This window comes from Rhinichthys klamathensis, unplaced genomic scaffold, assembly GCF_029890125.1.
Source record: "Rhinichthys klamathensis goyatoka isolate OS25496 unplaced genomic scaffold, OSU_Roscu_1.1 h1tg000566l_1, whole genome shotgun sequence".
Lineage (NCBI taxonomy): Eukaryota > Metazoa > Chordata > Actinopteri > Cypriniformes > Leuciscidae > Rhinichthys > Rhinichthys klamathensis.
Genome location: NW_026607032.1, coordinates 270,659 through 295,661, shown reverse-complemented (window position 1 = coordinate 295,661; position 25,003 = coordinate 270,659). Strand labels below are relative to the sequence as shown.

General features: G+C 36.5%; 1 protein-coding gene across 4 annotated transcripts in view; it reads left to right on the top strand.

The window, feature by feature from the left end:
• Positions 1-25,003, top strand: part of astn1 (astrotactin 1) — a 267,683-nt gene that overhangs the window by 101,949 nt on the left and 140,731 nt on the right. For all 4 annotated transcript variants that reach the window (XM_056239481.1, XM_056239480.1, XM_056239482.1 and 1 more), the window contains 2 exons: positions 5,593-5,759; positions 10,047-10,241. In XM_056239481.1, coding sequence (XP_056095456.1) covers positions 5,593-5,759; positions 10,047-10,241 — 362 coding nt within the window. The remainder of the gene's footprint in view (positions 1-5,592; positions 5,760-10,046; positions 10,242-25,003) is intronic.

The following is a 25,003-nucleotide window of genomic DNA, read 5'->3' as shown; positions in this document are numbered from 1 at the left end:
AAGGATGGGCAGATCAAATTATAATATAATAATATACATAGCAGTTTGTATTGTCTGATGATATTTCCAGTGGGCTCATTTTGTAACACTTTGTTTTGTACTAACATGTAGAGCTCCTAGTTATGTAAATCTATTTATAAAAATCACATTTTCTAGAATAAAATTACCCTTGAATCACAATTGTAGATTATATTGAACAGTAATTGAATGAGTTTCTGTGTCTTCTGTGTTCTACTCGTGATAGGCTAAATTGTAAGGATGGATGTATGATGTATATGAGGTGTAACACTGGGTAACACTAATTCTACTGGGCCTTCTTTCTTACATGTATTTGCATACTGAAATGTGATTGATTAATCTCTTATGTCTTGCATCTATTTTCATGTATTCTATTGCTACCTTGCTAGCACTGAAATTTCCTTCAAGTAAGGCGGGATGGACAGCCCTAAACCTAATGCTAATGAAACAGATGTTATGGCCTCCTCAATATTTCGCAGAAATTTCAACTCTAAATTCATCTGGCTCCTCATAATCAGAACACACCCTTCTGTTGAGCCCATAGCTCGATGTTTTGTAATTAACAGATGACTGAAGCTATAAAAATGATGCTTCAATCTGTCCAATCATAAGAGCTCGCTGCGGGCCCCCCAGAGAGCCTCATTCCCCCCCTAATCAATTATCACCTTGTCTGAGGACAGCAGTGCCACTGCTGCTTCTGTGTTTTAATATCGCAGTCTGCGTGAGCGGACTCGTTCCGATCTGCTCTGTCTAGCTGATGTATAGCACTCCTGGGGAGAGGAACAGTGCACTAGTTTGGAAATACACTGGTAATCGCTAAATGATGATGTGATTAATTAGTTCCATTCCCGCCAGCACACTAGGTGTTGAGTGCTTTTGTGGGACACATCGGGGTGCCCGTCGTCCGTCCAGCCGTCCACATGAAAAACAAATTGGATCCTCTCTAGATCTGAGCGAGCCAGCCAAGCGTGCTCAACAGAGACTTTTTGATATTGCTGACAGATACTGGTGTAGTAGCTGTCTGTATATGAATGAATTATGTGTTACCAGTGTATACAATCAGAATGGCAATGAATTCCATAGGTAATGCATATGCACTGTAGGGGTCTTATGCCAAACAACCTATAAAAAAAAAAAAAAGTTTGCCCAAAATATTTAAAAATATATATTTTAATTATATAAATATTTTTACAAAACTTTTTTATATATATATTTAAAAAAGAAAAAAAAAGCTTTTAAAATTTTTTGACATTTATTGAAATTATCATAGCTGAGCGTTGTGGTCCAAATGCATTCTCAAAAGAATAATAAAAAAAAAGAAACATCCTTTGGCGGTAGAGTTCTCTCCTTCTTACCGATGCATTCCATCTCTCCATCGACAACCCGCTCACAATCTCCCCAAAAGCTGTTCTGTCTCCTATCATGTTCTGGCTGTTAAGCACTTCTGAGTTCCTAGTCAATACTTGGCAAAGGTCTCCTGAGTGCAAACTCTGTGGGAGTGATCCAGATGCTCAGCAGGGAGGAAACACCACTGTCCCCCCCCCCTCCCCTCCCCCCTTTCCTCCCAGGATCAAAAGGTGGTTTAAGAGGACTGTATTCATCTCTGTGACTATCTGCTATAGAGGGACAGTCTGGGCCAGCAGGGATACTCGACCATGCTAATGTAGCGAGCTATAGTCCCTAAAGCATGATTTGTAATATGACTTTCAGCTTGACCAGTGCCTTACTACTGTAAATAAGAAGAAAAATATTCTATTTGCAAAAACCTTACCAGGAAGGCAACATTTGTTTCTGTTTTTTCTTTAATTAGTTTAACTTTGTCATTGATTAAATGTAGTGTTATTAGTCAAAATAATTTGTTGCTATAGTTTTGGCTCTCTTTTTCTGAAATGTAATTTAAGCTTTATACAGTAATTACACTGAGTTGATGATTGCTTTGTTGTAGCAGTCAGTAGGCAGTGCAAAAAAAAACACGTTAAAAATAATGACAATCTGTTGTTTAATTATCAGGGTGCAAAAAACACTTGTTTTTGCACATTCTAACAATTTGGACATTTTGCAAAATATGTCAGTGATTTTGATACCTTGTGGTTTTCTGCATGGGTTTATGTGGCAAGAAACAAAGCACCTGTCATTCTTTCATATTGACACGATTCAGTCTAGTTAAATTATATTCTTGAATTCTATTATTTGTGTGTGTGTGTGTGCGCGCGCGCACGCTCGCTCGCTCATGTTTCTACAGCAACTGTTCATGACAGTTTTCAGATCTACAGATGCAGTGCATGTCTGCTTAAAAAAAAATCAATAATTCATATGTCCATGTTATAATGTTTTTATCTGTAGCTATGACAATTTTAGCGGGGATATTCTTCCTTTCTCTCATGAAAAAAGAAAATTGGATAATTGTTCTGTCTCCTTTGTTCTTTCCCTCCTTTCTGGCTTCTTTTTTTTTTTTTTTTTGGCAGTTTTTAGATTTGCATAGCTTATCCGACAGTCTGAAAGGGATTTGTTCCTATATGACAAAATCACATGGGCAATTCCCTTAAGCTTTGGAAAGCTGTGGGACTAGATCCCCATTTGGAAATGAGATTAAAAGGCTCAGTAGTTCAGGGCTTTTTCAGTTTATCTTGAATTTAAAACCTTCATGACTTCTCTGGCATCATTAACTGTCTCACTGTCCTCTGCGCTACAAAGTGCTTTTCAATCAAGGATGCTTTGAGCTCAGATAGAAGACTGCAGTAATATTGAACTATGACTCAGGAATTGCATTATTCACTGTTAGATGGACACAATGGCATTCCAGAACAAATTTGCTGATTTTTTTTCTTTTGTGAATTGGACATGCTATGTTCTAGCCATTTTCATGCATGCTTTCCTTGGTAACTATTTCTCTTCAAATCTGAGCAGTGCATTTTAAATAATTATTATAAATTGCCCATTTCCTCACACTAATGCTTTGACTCATCCATTCTTTTTACATCTGGTCACAAAGAAAAGATTGGAATAGAAGGCAGAATCAATCACCGTAAATATGTATTTGACCTCACTTGACACTGAGTTATTTTACATTTTAGCCCACTAAAAAGGCTATTGAAAAAAATCTTGTGGCATGGTTTTTCTATACAGTGGAGAGTTACTAAAGGACTTTTACTTTGCATTGCCCATATAGCAAAATGTTTCAAAATATGCAAATAGTATACTGCTAATGTTAATGTAAATATATTTTAACAACAATATATATATATATATATATATATATATATATATATATATATATATATATATATATATAAATTATATTATTTTATTTGATATATTTCAATCTGAATATATTTGTATTGCCCAAAATATTGTATTTTCTTGCCTCTTAAAGTACAAACTTAATCTATTTATGTATTTATTTATGTACAGGATAGGTGGTTTTGAAAAATGTATATGCATTTACACTAAATCTCTAATGTCTAAAATTAATATTTCGGACTTGGTAAAATCACAGTTTATTTATAATGCATATTTTCCTCATGTGTCTAGCTTAGTGGTGCATAGGGACAAGGGCAGAGAGAGAATTCAAGTGCATGCACAGTTTTAATAATAAAAGACAAAATCAAAGATAATCCAGACCGGGAAAAAGGTAAACAGTCCACACGAGGATAACAGCAGCAATCCAAAGAACACACGGAGTAAACAAGAACGTCCAAGCAACCCCCAACCGAACACATGAACACCATCAACGACTAACAAAACACTACTGAAACATAAGAGCTTAAACTCAAGGAAATCAAAGATAATGAATTACAGCTGTGCTTTATGACGGAACCCTAATACGACAACAAGGTGAAACAGAAACCAAACACAGGAAGGGAGCATGGAAACAATGAGAACAGAATACATTTCACCACATCAAGACACAGAACCGGGATCTTGACACTTTTAAACAAAAATACATAATAGTCTTTTTTTATGAACTCAATAAATACAATTTTTCATTCAGTAGTGCACCTTTGAAGCTCTGTCATAATGTCAAATGAGTGGTTAAATCATGTGAAAAATTAGCTTTCTGTCGAACAACCCTCCACTTTCCTCTAATGTCTTCTGTTCAGCTGATCAAACTGGGAATTTGTGATTTAAGGAATCTGCCACAGATGAGTTAAGAGACTCAGTGCCCTGCGCTCTCTACATTGCTGGTAATAAATCAGGTGTCTTGTCAGCTGTAGCTTGCTGACAAAATCAATACGGATGCATCCAGGGACAAGATGTGCTACTAAGATGCATTGCCAACATCTGGGCTTTGATCCCTAATACGAATGAGGTCAAGAGAAAAGGTGCTGGTCAGAAAGTGTGTGTTTTACACTCAACCTGCCACTGAAGAAACTGAGGAAGCGAGGTGGTGAAGTTTATACAACGGTGAGATGGCCCGATTTGTTATTTCTGTCTTTTTTCCTTTAAGGGCCTTGTATCAATAACCAAAAATTATCAGCAATTTAATTATAAGATAGGACAAAGAGTCTTTAGTTTCATTGTGTTAAAGCTGTACAATTTTGCTCTCTTAATGCATTTTTATTATAACAGCTGCTTAATCGTGAATCAACACCCACTGTGATAGAAAATTATGCCCTTTCAAACTCATTTTAATGATTTTTGAATAGTGAGTGACTAATTGTAGAGAAGCTTGATGTTTTGTAGAGATTTCACTGTAACCAAAATAATGAAGTATTTCAGTTGTATTTCTTTCTCGTTTCAAAATATGGCTTTCTAGGTAGTGGTTCTTTTGCAAGAAAATATTTCTCAGCACTTGCAGGTTATTTCATGTAAGCATCTTGAATCTACTGTATGGGCACCCGCCACAAGAAGGAGGTTATAAAGCTTTTAACAATTGACATAAAAATTGGGGGCGGAATAACAATTGGGGGCGGCAGTGGTTCATGTAGGTTGTCTACAAACTGGAAGGTTGGTGGTTCAATCCCCGGTTCCACCTGACCAAGTGTCGAGGTGTCCATGAGCAAGACACCTAACCCCAGCTGCTCCCGACGAGCTGGATGGCGCCTTGTATGGCTGACACCGCCGTCGGTGTGTGAATGAGTGAGTGAATGGGTGAATGTGAGGCAAACTGTAAAGCGCTTTGGTGGCCATTGGGTCTGTGAAAGCGATATATAAATGCAGTCTCTTTTTTCCCACAGAAAGGTTTATGCCACTATATACCTCATACGTTTAATACATATATTCATAAAATGCATATATGCTGCATACTGAGCGACCCCATATTGGCTCTCACTTCTTTTGGTAATGGCAAACTTGGAGTTCTACTGTATATTAACTGAAACACTCAACTAGACATTCAGGGACGTTTATAGTGCTTTTATTGTGAACTGGCCTATACTTGTAAACACAAATACATAATAGTACAACACATTGTAACACAGCCAATAATCAGATAAGCCTTGCTATCAGCTTATGTATTATTGTTTATGGCTAAGGTGAAGCCATGTATGCTAAAATTGCCACATACCAAAGATAAAAGGGATATTATGACAGATCAGAGAATGTTTGACATTTTTTTATTAATTTTTCTCTCAGTGTCCTCCTGGTTTGAGTCCGATGAAAGATGGCACCGGTTGCTATGACCACCACATTGGCATTGACTGTTCTGACGGCTTTAATGGGGGCTGCGAGCAGCTGTGCCTTCAGCAGCTGGCACCTCTGGAGGAGGACCCTACTCTCTACAACATCCAGATGTTCTGCGGGTGAGATTACACAATTTACTCACACTGGACATGCTAACAGGGCTTTCTCAACAAATATTTTGTTCATGGTCACAGTCATGCTTTTTTAAAACAGCAGGAAGTGTTCTGGTATTTATTTACACCTGCTATTTTTAAAGACTTTTTCTTTTGAATAATGTCCTTTTAGTATGGTTAGTTTAGTTGATTATTCATGCAGTTCACACCACCTTACAGTAAGTAATTTTACACATTCTTTCTTAATCCATGGCGGCTGTTTGTGTCTGAGTGTGAATTGCCACACTTTTTACCTGTTCCCACATTTCTGTCCCTATGTATATTTAAATTGAGCGTGAAGATGGCTTCAAATTAAAAACTAGCAAAGCTGAACTGGCTGAAACATGCTAATTCCATCACACATTCACCTGCAAAAAAAAAATAAAAAATGTGGTTAGTAATGTTCACAAGCTGAATTTATAGCCACTATATTCTTTTTATGTAACTTGCTAAAAAACTTATTTTGTCACATATTGAAAAAAATGGAAAAGATGTTGCAGTTTATATCAGGTGTGACTGCAGGACTCAAAATAAACTCTGAGGGCCAGATGTTCGTACATTTGCGAATACAGCGTTAATAGCGCCATGGCCAAGACGCAGAAAGCGCTTGATGTGAAACCGCAGTGTGCGTGTTATGTACCAAACCTGCAGTTCATCGGGTAATCAGCGCCTGTCCCCACCCACTATACCGTAGATTGCGCGTATTTAAACACGCAATTGAATGGGCCTCCTCCTCTCACTCCCGATGCTATGACTGTTTGAAATGATCCTGATGCCAATAATTGTAATGTAGCGAGTAGTTTAACAACTGCTAGAATGGAATGTGAACGCTGAGTCGGAGATTCGATGTCATCTTTGATTTCTTCCAGAAACTGTAATATTGCGTAGCTGCTTAATCTGTAACGCTTAGTTCAGTTCAGTTCAGTTCAGTACCTTTATTTGTCCCCCCAGTGGGGCAATTAATTTCACAGCATAGGAGCAACACAAACTTACAAAAACTTACAAACACAGATACACATGATAAAAATAACATAATACATATTCAATCAAATTGTGTAATGTGAGGCTACCTTTCCCTCCTTGAATTTAGAAGAGAAACGGCAGATGGAACAAAGGAGTGTTTAAATCTATTTGTTTTAGCAAATGGTAGTCTGAGCAATGAACCTGATGGTAGAAACTGAAACTGTTGATATAAAGGATGAGAACAGTCAGTCAAGATGGAGTTCGCTTTCTTAAACAGTTGTTTTTTATAAAGAACATCTAAAGTTTCTTGTGGACACCCAATAATTTTACTACTGCAACTAACGACCTTGTTCAGTAAGTTCCTCTCCTTTACCCTCAGGGATTGGAACCAACAAACAGAGGAAAACGTAATAATAGACTCAATAAAAGAACGATAAAACAAAGTCATCAAAGTAGAGTCAACCTGAAATTTAGATAATTTCCTAAGGCAAAAAAGACGCTGCTGGCTTTTCTTATAAATTGAGTCAGTATTTTTCTTAAATGTCAACTTGTTATCGAGAAAAGTGCCTAAGTATTTATAAGACTCTACTGATTCGACTGTCTGACCATCAATCACTATGATTTCAGGGGAAGGCGGAACACGTCTAAAATCAATGCACATATCCTTTGTCTTTAAAACATTTAACGATAAATGATAAACGATAATGATTTCGTTTTTACTCAACTGAAAAAGTGTGATTCTTGTTGCAAAAATCTTTTCAGCTCGTCTCCTTAGCCTATGTCTTCGTCTTGCTCGGATTACTGCTGCCATTTCACCAGGAGGCATATGCCAGGAAACCCGTTTCCTAAGTTACACCTGCTTTCAAGAGGCGGAGAATTTTCAGCGCAAAATAGAGGCACGCTTTCACCGGCTTTTTCTCTACGTAACGCGGAATACATAATTAGGGCACAGTTTACGCTTCTCCTCCCATCTCTTTATGTGACACTCCCACTTTCCCCTTGACCATCCCATGAATGCATATGCATGACACGAAAAGCACATTTTGCCATTTTCAGTTCCCGCGACAGGCAGTCTGCGCTTTCATCTCGGTGCGTCCCGTTCGTACATACCTCGCCATGGTTTTATGTGCACTTTGCTAAACAAATACACCTGAAGTGGGCGCAAAAGCGTTAGTACATTTGGCCCAGTGTTTCAAGTTAGGGGTTGGTAAGAATTTTAAAATGTTTTTCAAAGAAATATCTTAGGCTCACAAAGACTGCATTTATGTAATAAAAAATACAGTCATCATCTTTCTAGCAGGAGCGTTCCCATAGCCTCATCAAAACAGACACAGCGTCTCATTCCCTTCTATGTTAATATATATATATATATATTAAAATGTAATTTATTTATGTGATGCAAAGCTGAATTTTCATCAGCATCATTACTCCAGTCTTCAGTGTCACATGATCCTTCAGAAGTCATTCTAATGTGCTGATTTGGTGCTCAAGAAACATTTCTTATTATTACCAATGTTGAAAAGTTGTGCTGATCAATATTTTTGTGGAAACCATCATACATGTTTTTTTACTAGAATAAATAGTTCTAAAGAAAAGCATTTATTTGAAATTGAAAGATTTTATTTAACAATGTAAAAGTCTTTACTGTTACTATTGATCCTTTTAATGCATTTTAAAAAACAAACAAACAAACAAAAAAAATTACTTACCCGAAGCTTTTAAACGCTACTGCCTTTTTAAGGGAACTCAACTCAAATGTTTTTCTGTCCTGTCATGTCTTGGTGAAAGTGCTTTTATTCTGACATGACATCACATGCATAACACATCACTAACCATTCCTTCAACTGTCATGTGCCAGCCGCAGAGAATATGACCCAGTCAGAATAAATAGCATCCTTCTTACACCTTCTTCCCTGCTAAAACAACCTCTTTTTTTGACCTATTCAGAGTCTCTGAGATCACTTGCTGACTGTTATAGTCACGGCTCATCGACTAAAGGTGACAAATGCGCATAATTCTCTTTTTCTCTGGAGATCCTGATAATGCGACAGGCAATCTGAAGCCACTTAAATCGTTGTCTGTGTTTCGGATGTGCAACTGAGAGGATGTCTCACCTACACTGATGACAGTTTCCTGTAAAACTGTAGTACGTTACCAAGAGAAGTGAGACTGAGCGTTTAAGCCCTGACACCTCTTTCTCTCTGTTGCTTGTGTAGTACAGTGCAGACATGACAGCTAAGTTTCAAAGTTCCATAAATATAAACAACTCCTGTCACGCTATTAGGATGATACTGTTTTGCTGTAAATAAAAAGAATTGTCAACCTTATATTCATGACGGATGCTACGCTGTGAGATCATTACCTGTACCTCTGGGTAGATTTGAATGTTGTACTACTGTAACAAACAAACACACAACTAGAAACTGATAACACTTTATTAATCCATGAATCCATATTCATACATAATATACACTTGATGCTTTACATAATACAGATTGTAATATTTCCATTTAAATTTCTAAGTTTTTTGATTTGACCTTAGTTGTGACACACACACACACACACACACACACACACACACACACACACACACGGTTCCATGTTTCATTACTTTCCAAAGACATAATGATTGTTAAACTGTACAAACTGTATATTCTATCCCCTAACCCTAAACCAACCTGTAAACACAACAAACCACATCTGCATTTTTACATTTCTAAAAAATAAATAAATAAAAATAAAGTTAAAACATAATTTAGGATGATTTATAAGCTCTTTTTCCACACACAAGCACACATACAGACATTTTACTACATTTTAAAACATTAATAAAATAAACGATTGCATTTCTTTAAATTTACATTTGTTTTAAATGTCTAATAATTTGTCCATTTAAAAACTAAAATATTTTGTTTTTATTTTTTTATTTCTTATTTCAAACTAAATACAGGTTGCAGCAAATTATTCATAACCTATATTGTGCATAGTCAAGTCAACAATAAATTAATTTAACCTGCTTTATTGCCAATGAATACTGGGTATTAGAAAATGCTGAAATCAAAGAAAATTTTGATTTGACTTGTTTGGTTGTTGGTCCCATATTCTGATTATATTAGTTTTTGATGACTTTACTAATATTCTAAAATGAGGAAAAGTGTAATAATAAAGAATGAATTGGTGGCTCATACATTTTTGACCAATAGTGGCAAGTATTATCTTACTTTGGCAGGTCAACGCTTCTTTCTTCTGTCCCTTTATCTCTCATGTCTTCTCATTGCCATATGTTTGTAGATGTATTGAAGATTATAAGAGAGGATCAGACGGCCGCTCATGTCAGCCGCTGTCAGAAGCCTGCACTGAGGGAGTGGACTGTGGGGACACCGCTGACATCCCAGCCAACCAGACTGTCTTTGGGGACCTCTTCTATGGCTACAATAACCACACCAAAGAGATTACATCAGGACAGATCCTTAAGGCCACCTTCAGGTGAACTTTTATTATGTGCTTGATTTTACCAGCGCCAAGGGTGACAGATGACTTATATTCACCCATTTTTAATAGCAAGATTGTGCTGATAGTGTGAAATGTTGTGTTGAATTTTCTCTTTATATTTCTCTTTGATTTATTAAATCAGTGGTTCTTATTTTCATTTCGTAAATATTAATTATATACCACTAGATTCTGTACAGTATGTTACAGTGATCTTAACAGGCTCAATGGGGTGTTGTTTAGGTTTGGTAAGTTAACTGATAACACGTGACATTCAGTGGCTTATTTTTTTTTTTTTGAGCTTTAGCCAATTATATTGACAGGACCGTGGAGTGAGAGAGGTGACAAGATATGATAGGGAAAAGAGAGAAGGATGTGATCAGGAAATTACAAGTCGTAGCATTACCCGCCCCAGCACATCTCTGACATAAAGTGCCATATGGCTTTTATAGAATGATGGGCAAACCAATATGATAAAAGTCTCGAATACTCAACATTATATCATATCATATATCATATCATATTATGCATCAGTTCTTTCTGTCTTTTCTTTCAATCTGATTGGCTTAGAGCATTTTCCAGCCGTGCGATATTCACCCAGTAACAGCACTCTAACCGTTTCACCGTTTGTATCACTCTGTTTGCGGCGACTGTCATGGCGGTCGAGCAAATCCATCATATTTTTTAAAAATAGTTTGTTTTTTAGGTGAGAATGTAGTTATTTAGACCTCAAATATGTGACTAATATATAATCATAGTGCCTATTTTACAATCTGTTAAGAAGACGCTTTCGCAGACGCGAGCTCCAGGTTCAGTGCTCATGTACTCGCAGAGAACAGCTTCATCTTGGCCAGTCCTTTGGGAATTTGCCGCTGGCACTTATGTAGATGGTGGTTAAACATGAGATATAATTAATTTAGAGTATATCAAATGGGAAATCTTTGGTCTTTGTAATCTATTACTTGTTCCAGAGCAAATCGATTGTGTTTAAGGGGAAAATTAAGTTCCATAACTTTATATTTAGGCTATATTTCTCTTAAATCCTGTACTAGAGTGCTGCAATCGTTTGACTGAATTGTTGTGTCTTTTATAATGGCTATTGCTGTTAATTTAAATATTGTTGTTCAATAAATATTATTTTATATAAATAATATGCCGTATTTGGTATTGAGAAAGTATCGTGAAATGGACTTCAGTGAAAGTTACATTATTAACGCCATTAGATGGCGGCAAAGACTGTCTTTATGAGTGAGTCAGAACAAGGAAGTTGTTTTAACGCTGTCATGGGAAGGAAAAAGACGAACATATTGCTTTCTTCAGCGGACATTCAAACTGATTGTTGGAATATAATATTATGGACATCGACCTAAAGAATGAATGCTATATCAGATGCAAGTAAATACACTCGTTTCGCTTATCTTTCTCTCTCATAATACTGTACTATACCTATCCACCTTTTTCCTGGTTAGTGAATTTACCCATGATTCATAGCGGGTTAGAACCGGAAGCCGGTTGTCCTTTTCCGGTTCGAAGCTTTATGAAGATTAAGCGCCACTCGCTCAGAACGCCGCAGTGATGTGCTGGTTAGAAAATATGTGAAATAAGTAGAGCTCCCCCTGCCCGTGCACGACTGAAGTTGGGTTGGAAGTTATGTATACTGTATGGGAGAGAATGCTAAACCATAATGGGCGTTTTCGTAATATATTGACTATTCTGCATATCAACGCACGCATAAAGCTTGCCACAAAAAAAACGCCAAAAGTAATGATTATGCATGAAACATTTGAATTGTTTATTAATAAACTAGTGTTTTCTGTAAGTGTCGACTGCAAAGATAAATTTGATGATGCTGACTCGCCATTTCGCAGAAGAGAACGCGCCTAAAGAGAAAAATGCACACTTCATACGAATTAACCTATACATAAGCAGAGAGCAGCCCATTTTTGCTCGTTTTTAATTATTTTGTTTAAAAGTACACATTTCAAGCTTTCTGTAGATATACTTCTCATGTATGTGAGGCAAGTAACTTATAGCCTACGCTGAGTTTCGTTGATTAATAAGACGCGCTCCAGTTCACGCGCCCGCGGCTCCGAACCCGTGTCCTGTATTAGCTTCTTATTTATTAGTATTCCAGGCAATTTGTTGATAAAACATTGATTAAAATGAAGATACAATTTATACTAAACGAAATTCACTTTAAAGAGTGTTTCCCGATATATTGGGCATCTTATGATCATATCTGACTCATCCCATGCGGTTCCCTTTTCATATGATCAACATAGATTAAATAAAATAAAATAAACATTATTGTGAAACTTAAATATAAAACGTATGTTTAATTTTTTTTTTTTTTACTTATATTTAAGCATCACTGCTCCGCTTTGCTCATGTGCTCTGGTGTGTAGCTTATAGCCTATACGCATGTGTGTGTGATGTGATGGAGGGGTGCGATTTTCGAATAATAATTAAATAATACCCAGTGATCTTCGATTATGATCAACAAAATGGTGCGGAAAGACATACACCTTTGTCGTTGGATGCTTCAGTTTTAACGTAGCTAACCAAAAACGTCTACTCTCTGGCATTGAATGCAGCTGATACGAACCGGACATGGGCATTCTCTCCTTTTTATCTTATGCTCAAAGCACCCAGTTTCTAAAAAGTATTTTTTAAAATCTTTTTTGAATTGTTAAAACAACCAACAACAGCACGTAGAGCCTGAACTCATTTTCTCACTGCTAATACAGTAACTTACGAACCGGAAGTAGGCAACCGGAGTCGTCGTCATGGCGGCGCACATTGTTTAGAGCAGAATAAGGTGGATACAACAAGCTTCAACGAAGCGACTCAACGTTCCTTCATTACTAGTTCTAAAGTGATGGTTTAGAATTAGTAACTGGCTCAGGCTCAACTGTCAACTAGAGATTTGAATCTATGGCGGAAGGAAGTAGTTCTGCACGAAAGAGTAATTTTAAAGACCTTGTTATTTCGTATTTATTTACTCACTTGTGCCGTTGCACTGTTGTATAAATGCAATATCACACTCGTAGCCGTGCGATGTGGCTGTATATCAGCACGTTCTGATTATCTACTGCCGAATCACAGCCGTGGTGATATACAGCCAAATCGCGGCTACGAGTGTGATGTTGCTGCTCATATATTATATTATATTATATTATATTATATTATATTATATTATAGCAATCAGAATTGCAGTAACTTAGTTTTAAAAGTAATGCTTCACAATATTGCTTTACTTACTTTTTATGGTAAGTATGAATTAATGTATATAGCGCTTTCATATGTAGGCTACTAGCCTACTGTACACAGAGCGCTTTACAATCATATCAGGGAATCTCTCCTCAACCACCACCAGTGTGCAGCATCCACTTGGATGATGCATTACATAATTTTTTTGTTACTTTTTAGTAACGCAGGAGAATAAAGTTCAACACTTACTTCAGCAATTAAAACAACAAAATTAAACACAAATGTGATGTTTAACTAAAGTCATTTGTGCTTATTAGTATGGTTGAATTGGACCATTGAAGGTCAGCAGCAAAGACATTGGAAAATAAAGTGATATTAAATACATAAATCATTTAATAATTAACATTTTAGTTATTGCAGGTTTGCTTATTAGTTTGCATCTCATTTTTTTAATTAATCTGAATACTGTATGTTTTTGTGCAAGTGAAATGAGTACAATAACCATCATGTTCACACAGCGCACACAACGCCTCTCAACATGGGCACAGGAGAGCTATCAGCCAATAAATGGGAATAGAAAGTAACATTACGTATTTGAAAAAAAAAATATTTTGTTGTAAATTTAAAAGTAATGCGTTACTTTACTCGCTACTTGAAAAGTAATCTGACTACGTAACTCATATTACTTGACTTGTAATGCATTACCCCCAACACTGATTATAATTACAATTTGTTTAAATATGTTTCAGCACAAGGAGATGACCTTCACTAGCCGAATCTTGTTTTGTCCAAGGCTTCTTTTTTACCTAATAAATGTCGTCGTTGTTGTTGCTGTTTTTTGTTATTGTTGGAACTGCTAATTTTCTTTCTATGTTTTTCTGAAATATACGGTAGATCTTAAATACATTGCTGTTACACTATCCAATCATCAAGGCTAATTTAACAAAAGCACACATCCTGTGAAACACAGCACAGCAGAATCCCTGTCTAGCTACACACAAAGACTCTTTAAAGGTTCCTCTAATTGAAAGAACCATGTGATCTGCTCTGTGGTCAGCTCGACCTAAAGGTCACCATGCAAAGCCGTCAGCTGCCTTTAAATTAAACACAGACACTTACAGAGGCAGTTTCCTGCAGCAGTTTATCCATTTACTCCAGATAGTTTGATTGGCACAGTAGAGAAGGAGGGAGGCCTGAGTGATGAAGAAATAGTGGGAGGAGAGTTAATATTATCAAGAAGCTAAATCTCAAAAGCTCTGATCTCATTTGGAGGCACCCGGAGAGATGTTGGGTTTAGACAGCCTTTGAAAAGCACAGCCGGGCCTCATGTTCTAGGATGTACTCTCTGTGCTGTTCTCTTCACCTTTTGAGAGGAATTGGGCCTAATGCGAGCTCTAATTATGTGGAATGGCGAGGAGTAAATTAAAAGTGACCAAAAGCAAGTTTGGTTTAATAGGGATTAATTGGGCCAGCTGAAGCTACTGGATATTCAGTTGAACAAAAGGAGGCTACGGCAAGTTCATTAATCCTCCATAGAGTATCACAGGGCTGTGACAATTAATTTCAGACCTGAGGAAATAGTCAAAAATCTGGTGCTCAGGAGAAGCAGCAGCTGGAAATGAAAAGTTGTTTGATCTTCTAGGGTGAGGAATGGAAATCTTTAAAGTGAACAGTGTGGATAAACAAAGCACTTTTATGATTGATTGCGTTCTGAGACAAATGCATATGCCTTTCGCTTAATCGAGGTAAGATTATCTGATCTAAAATGAGGTTAAAAAAGAAAAATAGTAAAGATTTCTGATAGCTGTTTATGGTAGCAATTTGATTAATGAGATTTTCGTGGTTGAATGTATGTTTTCTAAAATTGTATTTCACTCTGAGGGGAGAATACACTAAGAATAAATTGTGTTTGATAATAGTGCCATTTATTTGTATGCACTGTTTGTGCTGTTTTAGTGCTTCATTCACAAAATAAATTATGCAAAACTGTTAAAGGTGCAATACACCCACAATATATGCGCTGGACAGATATAAAGGATTAGGCAGACTGCCACAATCTGGTGTGATTTAATGGGATCCAGACACCTGAATTGACTCTTTAAAATACAGAATTCAGCTTTGCCATCACAAGAATAATAATATTTCGCAATATTACTGTGTTTTTTTTGTGTATTTTTGAACAAACAAATTCAGCCTTGTTGAGCATAAAAAATATTACCGACCCTAAACTTTTGGATGAATCAGAGTTACCTCTGTAAGTATATGTTTAATTCCTCCTGAATTTATGTGCATATTGCATGCATGCGAGTTATATGAATCATTTGCCATTTTTCATCTAACTTCGTCTTTTAGAGTAGCCTGGGAAAACCCAGACAACTACCGGCAAATTTAGATTTGCTCTGAAAGTTAGTCTCGCAAAGAGCTCATTCAAGCCCATTTCCAATCCGTCGAAATCGCGGCACCAACCAGAAACGTTGGGGCGGGCTTTACAAGATGACGACAGCGCTGGGATTTTGAAGCAGATTTTGTAGCCTACATTACAAAGATGGATGCCGCCGTCGAACATCACTCGTTCGAATCAGCTATCGCGTCTGTTTTAAGCGATTTTGTTTCCTTTTTGTTAAAAACCGAGCAAAGAACGACACTCGGAGATGTTTCTCCGCCGCTCTACGTCATCTCCTTCATCGCTCTGATTGGTTTTAGGTCTATCCGCGACGTCCGTTGGTGACGCCCCTCTGGAAATGATTTGTCTATGACGCTTTGCCAGACCATAACTCAGTTACAACTGAGAATGGTCTGGTTTTAACCAGGCTACTTTTAGAGAAGATTCAGAGGTGAATTCACTAAACTGTTGTGCCACTTGTACATGCAGTAATTCATTGCATCTTTGCCTTATTCAATAAGCACTCAAAATCCTTTAAACATGGAACTGTGATATTGTCACAGTGTGGTGTGGTTTGAAGAAGACTCAAAGTCAAAAAGGCTCCAATTCAAATGATTTACTATATATTACTCACAGGTACAGACAGGCAGGCAGAATGACAGGCGCACACACACGTTCTAAACACAACTATGAACAAAGTAGAACCGACAAGGACGGACTGAACAGAGGGAAACTAAATACAGATACCAAAGAACACTAACAAGGTGAAGACAGGTGACACGGATGATGATGACGATGAACAGGTGTGTAATGAGGGAGTGAGTTCAGGTGTGAAGACACGAGGGATTCTGGGAAGTGTAGTGAAGACGAAGACCGGATGGTGCAGACGATGACTGTGACAGATATATATATATATATATATATATATATACAGTGCAATGCAAATGAATTACTTAAAAATTATACAATGTGATTTTCCTGATTTTTGTTTTAGATTCCGTCACTTTACAGTTGAAGAGTACCTATTAGGGGTGGGAGAAAAAATCGATCCATCGATGCATCGCGATTCTCTCTCCAACGATTCTGAAAATGAGAATTCCAGAATCGATTCTGAGCTTAGTTTTTAACCAGATGTGCGATGACGTTGAGTTGACTTTAGAAACACCCGTATTCTGGTTGCTTCCAATTCCTCACACACATACACCACTCGAACCTTCCGTAAAATAATCTTTCATAAAGTTCGGATAGGTTGAAGCGAATTACAAGGACAATCACAGGCTTCATTGCACAGGATACGCTGTGAGAGACGCGCGCTTTCTTTGATGTTACACTTGAAGTGTGCTGTCTCGCCCGTCGGTATTTTCCTTACAAATGCTCTACGAAGTCATCATTTATGTGGTTTGGAATGCAGTGGACTTATATATTTAAAATATGAACCTCACTAACAGGGCCGGATTAAGAATTCAGAGGGCCCTGGGCACAATGTCTTGTAGGCCCCCCCTTAGGCAGGCCAAGTGTAGTTTGTCCAAGGACATTTTAATTTGGCATTAACTGTATTACTGACTTAAAAAGAACTTTGTTGTACATATTACTTCATAAATGATCTGTGTTTCCCATAGGATTTTATAAAACTATGTTGGGTGGAACTCTATCCCTCTAGGGGGGTTCGGGGGCATGCTCCCCCGCAAGAAAATTTTGTACATTTTAAGGTTAAATGCATCAATCTGGTGCACTTTGAGAGCTCACAATTAAGAGCTTCAACCGGCTTTAACCCATGAACTGTGCACATTGAACAAAGAAAAAGCATTGACTTGTACCTGGACATTAAAGAGGGCTCAAACATCTTTTTAGTTATGATATAGAGTCTCAGTCTGCATTACATTATCACTGGTGTTTTAGGATGCCAAACAATTATTATAATAATGATTTATATAATTATTCCTATGACGTAAAATCATATACCTCCTATAAATGTAGCCTAAAAGTATTTTGCATTACATTACACAGTATAGGAAAAGTACAATACTTTTGTCCTAATTTCTTTAATTGCCAGAAATAAACCCTTGAGCTTTCATTTTGGAGAAAACACCAGATCACCATGCTGATCGCGTGAGCAAAGTGCGCACTTCTATTTAAATCACGCAGCACAAACAGAATGCCTATAGGCTACTTAAAGTCTTTTGCTGTTTTATAACGGCACGAAGCAATATCACAGTTTCAATTTGACTTCGTTGGCAAAATATAACGCTAAACAGTCGAGACCTTTATGTTAGGCAACCGTAGGCAACTGCTTCTCCATCACTTCAAATTTCAGAGCGTCAAGTCACGCGACGCGAGTCGACATGATAGCTCGCTCTCGCTCACTGCGCAGGAATACAGACGCTGTTTTTGACGCGATTTAACATTATATTTTGATCGAATGGGTTGCAAAAATATGCATATAATTAGGAAAGTGAGGACTGCGTTTATAACGTGATCTAACATAATATTTGACGGTACGCAGGGCCCCTTAGATGTCATGTGCCCCTGGGCAAGTGACCAGTTGCCCTAATGGTTAATCCGGCCCTGCTCACTAACAGAAGGCTGCTTTCAATTTCAAATGCTGACGCGCGCTTTGTTTGTGAGACTGCTCGCGCATGCGGCTGTGCGACTCCGTGTAGTGGTTTAATGTACTTGTGCAAAATTAACGTAAACACAGCCAGTTATGTCTTAAGGGATTAAACGGACAGGACACACCGCATTACTTCTTTTACTTCAAAAGAGATGCGTGCGTGAATGCAGCTTAATAGATCTCCCGCAGTCTATGATGTCATAGTAAAAAACAACAGTAAAGATGAAGAAAAATCACTCACAGTTCTTGAATGGAAAACGTTCAGATCATCTATAGGCTACTGAAAGCACTTTTTGTTTGTTGTTTTTTTATATTTTTCTATGCTCCTCTTTATTATTTGTTATATTAGTTATATTAGTTTAACATTCTTAACATACAACTGTTTTAATAAAAACAAATTAATTTGTAATTATTTTTTAAAAAGTACTTAATTACTTATGTAAACTAATGAATTAATAATTTGGAAGGTAGATAAAGAATCGTTCTGGAATCGGATCGTGACTCCCAGAATCGGAATCGGATCGGATCGTGAGGTGACCAAAGATTCCCACCCCTAGTACCTACCTATGATAAAAATTACAGACTTCTACATGCTTTGTAAGTGGGAAAACCTGCAAAATCGGCAGTGTATCAAATACTTGTTCCCCCCCACTGTATATATATATATATATATATATATATATATATATATATATATATATATATATATATATATCACAGTACCATGTTTAATGGATTTTGAGTGCTTATTAAATAAGGCAACGATGCACTGGAATACTGCATGTAAAAGTGGCACAACAGTTTAGTGAATTCACCTCTGAATCTTCTCTAAAATACGAAGTTAGATGAAAAATGGCAAATGATTCATATAACTCACATGCATGCAATATGCACATAAATTCAGGAGGAATTAAACATATACTTACAGAGGTAACTCTGATTCATCTCTCTCCAAAATGATGCAACGGGGAAAAGAGTGAGCAACTGCCAGATAAAACCCATCCAGAGAGGTTGAAGTTGTTTATTATTCTGTTTTAAACTTACACATGCCGTGTGTTTCCTTTGGTGCTTCACCAAAAGTTACTACCCACAAGTCTGGGTTGTCACACAGCAGCTGCTTTTATGATCTGACTCATATCTGAAAGGCATGGTTACATTTTCATGCTGTTTAATCCTGAACGAGAGGTGCAACACATTTCCTGTGACAACCTGCCCAAAAGACAATGGAGAATCTATTAGCTCCTGTTTGATGCTTTTCAGGCCAGTGGCGTTCTCTGACAGATGAACATGCCATTTTGAAAGCCCTGTATTGCAGCGAGGGTGTGCTGTTGGATCTTTACTTTGTCTGTAAAGTAACTTTTAAGAAATACAGAGGACAGACATGACACAAGGGAACCTATAGGACAGATTTATTTAGGTTGCTTTTCATAGCCAAGATAATCTGGACATGAAAGTGTTTGAAGTGTTTAAAATCATATTAAAAATTCAGATTTTTCAGATTCTAGTGTTTTGGCAAAAGTTTGGTCTCTATTTAAAGGGATGCTTCCCCCAAATGTGAAAATCCTTTTTTTACCCTCATGAAAAGCCTTTCTTTCATATGTGGAACACGAAAGATATTTAGAAATTTATGTTGTTCTTAACTTTGTCCATACAATCAAATTAAATGGGGACCAGTGATGTTTGGAGCCAAGTGACTTTCAAAATCTTGTAGGTTTTTTTTAGAGACCTATGACATTATCACCTTCTCAACACCAATTTTTTAATAACTTAAGCAGTATTCTTACTTGTACTTTGAATCTTTCTCACCCATGTTTCATTTTTTTTATTATTATTGATGCTAAGGCATATTTATATTTTCATACATTTTAAACATACATATATTATGACTTTAGATATTATAGATATTATACATTAGATTTCTCCATTCCATTCAGTTCCATCTCATAATACCAGCCTGTTGTGCTTGTTAATTGTTAGCTTAATTTAGCTTATAGTTACTCGGTAGCTATTCGGTACTGCATATTTGCAAGCCAACTGCATGTCTGTGCTCATCATTTTAATTATATGTGGTCTTTTGAGATGTAGCGTCTGGCACGTTACAAGTCGAATCGGCACCTCCCCAAGCAGTAATTGACATGTTCCAGTGCCATTTCCACAAAAAAAATTATATTAGTGCTATTTATGTCCCAATTATAATTTTCAGCCACACAAATATGTCTGTATAGTGTATCTCTTGCTCTAATAATAACATAAGTTTGGTGAATTTGTGAAGCATTTTAAGCTCTAAACATGGACAATCAGTGTTTTTGGAAAAGTGCAAAAGAAACTTGACAAACTTTGATGTTAGCTTGCTGAAAGTGTAAAATAATTTTAAAAGCTTGAAGGTTGAAGGTTTTATAGGCCATATGTCAGTTGGAGAGGTAGGTAGGTAGATTCCCTAATTTGTTTTTTTCTTGGATGACAGCTACAGAGAACATCAGAACATCTACATAGAGAGAGAGAGAGAGAGAGAGAGAGAGAGAGAGAGAGAGAGAGAGAGAGAGAGAGAGAGAGAGAGATAGAGAAAAAGGGATACAAATACTGACAATCCAAACTTTACTGCACATTGTTGAAGTTTGCACACACACCATAGACATTTACACAGTGCATTCTTCAAATACGGTACACTGAGTGCGGGTTACCCACTGGATGTTGTGCTCGAGGCTGTGCTACTGTCTTTATCCAGAAAGTCCCTATGGTACTGCTGCCAAAACTCTATAGCTTGTTGAGCAGCAGTAAGTCAGTTTTTGTGTAATGTCAGCACCATAGCTTTTGTAGATCAGAGTGCTACGAATTTAAGTAAAGTATGCAAATATTTTGTTGACATCTTAATTAAATACTATACACACTTTTATAGGGCATTCCAAACAGTGTACCTATGCCTACTTCCACTCCCTTATCTTGTGTGCATTGCCAGGATTTCATTTCGATTTTTGTCTTATCATCATGAGACTTTCCACTTAAAAACAAGTGCCCTTTCCTAATTACTTTCCCTCTCCTCTGGGTTCCAGCCTTAACCAGTTTCACTTCTGTTCCTTCCCAGCGTGATTTGAGCTGGTTTTAATGAATTTTTTACTGCCCTTTGTTCTCATTAAGGGTTTGCAGAATCATGATTAGGACTACCTCTCTTAAAATCTCCCAGTTGGGTGTTTCTATCCACAGCAAGAAACTCAAAGTGCTACCTTTCTCCCAGCACTAAATTAAAACATCACACACAGGTCGTCGGATTATTTTTTTAAAAGCTTGAAGTCTAGGGTGTTTTCATATGGCTCATCTTTTCAAACCCTCTTATAAGTTTTCCTAATTAGAAAATAATAAAGGAATGTTGATTTCCAGTATACAGTATGCTGTGATATTTGCACTAAAAAGTAAAATGTGTATTTTTTCTATACTTATAATTTTATAAAAAAATATTATTATAGTTATTTTTAATATGCCACTTTCTCCAGGAAAGTGGATATAATTTGTGTCTTTGTGGGGCTTTCAAAACAACCAATGGCGTGTGTTTGAGGTGGGACTATCTGTTTGACTGACCATTGGCAGGTTTGGGGTGTGTTTGGGAAAACCTCTTTGACAGCAGGTGTTATTTTTGCAGTTCTGTTTAGTGGTTTACAAGGTACAAGTTTAAACAAGCTAAAACTACTAGCTCACAAATCGCATATTATGATTAATAATGCATTAAATCATCTCTTAACGATATTAATTGACAGCTGATATCTCGTTATATTGCCTGGAATTGAATAACTTAATGTCCGACCCTTTGGTTTTAGGTTACTTAAATCAAAAGAAAACTGTACTTGCTGCAAAAATGTATTTCTCATTTTCCAGCAATTTTAGCGTGTTAACTTTCTGAGTCGGCCATTTTGTATTTAGATGGCTTTTCAAGACTTTCTGTTGTATTGTGTCATTATTGTACTCTATTATGATAATCTGCCATCAGCTGTTGCTGGACAGCAACAGTTCACCTATTTTTACATGCAGAATTGTTCTATTGTCATTTTGAATTATTTATATTCTTCACTTGTTCCCATTCTAATCCCACCTGCAATGCCCAGAGCATTTCATAAAACTTGCATATTCTGTCTATAATTGCGTGCTGCTAGATATTATTACTGAAATCTCCCTCCTGTATGTCGACCCATATGATTAATGAAGTTACATCACGTTTTCTCAGGAGACTTTTCTGTATGCAGTATAGGGAAAGTAAAAGGCATTCGTCTTGCAAGTATCTGTTAACATTTTTGTAATTTGCTGTAATAATTTTAGGTCATTCTGTAAGCTAAAATAGAGAAAGTTGTGGTAAGCTATTACATTTGGTAGTAAGCAACAAAGTAGCATTTACATTTTATATTGCTTTTATTATTTTTATTATTATGCACCAAAATTCATAGACATTTAAATTCACAGGGATTGTAGTCATAAATGTTACCCGGTATTAATTTCAGAAACTTAAGAACCGTATGTATCATTTTCAATAAAATTACTGGCCCCTAAGTTTATTGCACATTTCTATTTAGCTGCACCGACTCTGTGGGGAACTGAACCTTTTATCAGATGTGACTTTGACAAGCAATAACGCAGAGCTATTAATATTTCAATATGTGAGTATCTATTGAAGCGTGAGCTTCAAGTTTGACAAGAGAAACAACTTTTTTACATTTTTATTAGATGTGGGAAGGAAATCCCCTGATGTTCAGAGAAATTTCTGCAGAATGTGCACCCAAGAGGATGTATTTGGGAATAGTTTTTGAGGTTTATGCCTGATTTAATTTGGCCTAGAAAACCTTCAGTTGCATATACAGTACATCTGTGGAATCTGATATATCATATTCTGGGTTACAAATATTATAGGATATTGTTATTATTAAGCTAAGGAAATGACTATTTTCTTTATTAAAAGCAGGAAGTTTTAAATCATCCACTGTAGGCATATATGACAGTTTGTCGAACATAAATGACAGAGTGTTCCACTTTCAGCCACTTTTCATTTCTGTATTAACATAAAGCACATATTGTAAGCCTCTGGCTTTTTTCCCTGTTAAAGCCCAATTATTTATACAGTGCTCTGTGTATTCAGAGATAATATAATTCTCTCATCCAAGTCCACTTTTAAATCGGATATGACAGTAATGCTCAAAAAGAGATTTCGATTGCATAATGTTGCCTTGTACAATTTCCTGGATGCTCGCTCATTTACGAGATGCTCTTGTAAACAGCGCTCTAGAATCGTGTTGCGTTCTGCATATTTCCCTTGTGTGCTTTCTGGGTGCTTATTTTGCCTTTAAAAGGAAATTGTTTATTCTATATTCTTCTTTCCTCCTTTTGTTTGTACTTTTCTTTGACATACATTTTTTATATCGCATTGCATTGTTTCCACACATACTCATTCCCAGAATAATGTAACCTTGATCTAACTTAAGAGACATAGAGAGAGATAAATGCAGAGTTTGTGCCTTTTTGCATCTTTTGCTGTTATATCAGTTTATCCCTTCCCATCAGGCCTTCTTTCCAATGCATACTTATTTTCTCACATTGCTTTGAAACCAAACTATATCTACTCACATCTTCTCACTTTTTTATCTCTATATTCTTGTTTAAATTTAAACTGTATTTTCTTACTCTTTCCTCAAGTCTAGAGTACTTCAGCAGATCTCATTTAGATATACAGTCATTCCTTTGTGCACTGCTTTCTTCGGTTTGCTTTTTTCTTGTTCTCTTACAGCTACTCTATCTTCTTTCAAATTTTCACCACAATATTTATGTCATATTATATACATAACAAAACTTTTAACACCATTTAAATGTATCCTATCCTATGACTTTATTTACTCCTTCATCCTCCATTTATGTGACCCTGGATCACAAAACCAGTCACATGTCGCACGGGTATAGCCAACTATACATTGTATGGGTCAAAATGATCGATTTTACTTTTATGCCAAAAATCATTAGGATGTTAAGTAAAGATCATGTTCCATGAAGATATTTTGTAAATTTCCTACCGTAAATATATACAACATTTGTTTTTGTGAGTGAATGCAGCACAATCGGGAACATAAATGGACAACTTTAAAGGCGATTTCCTCCATGGTTCGATTTTTTTGCACCCTCAGATTTCAGATTTGAAAATAGTTGTATCTCGGCCAACTATTGTCCTATCCTAACAAACCATACATCAATGGAAAGCTTGTATACATCTGAATTTCAAAAAATGTACCCATGTGAATGGTTTTGTGGTCCAGGGTCACTTATGTGTTATGTTTATGCAGTCTGACATGCAGTAGCTGGCACATCATTGCAGGAAAATCTATAGGAAAATGTCTTTTTCATCTTGGACTTTTTTATTGTTTTTTTTTTTCTGTGAGCATAGTTCATGGCATGCTCATATGTTAATGTTTACTGTTTATTTTAGTTCACAATATCCATACTTTACAAGATTCTCTTTTTTGCTCTTTATTTAGCATTATCATTCAAATGGTTTCTTTTTATTTATCAAATTGCCCAGGTCATTTTTAT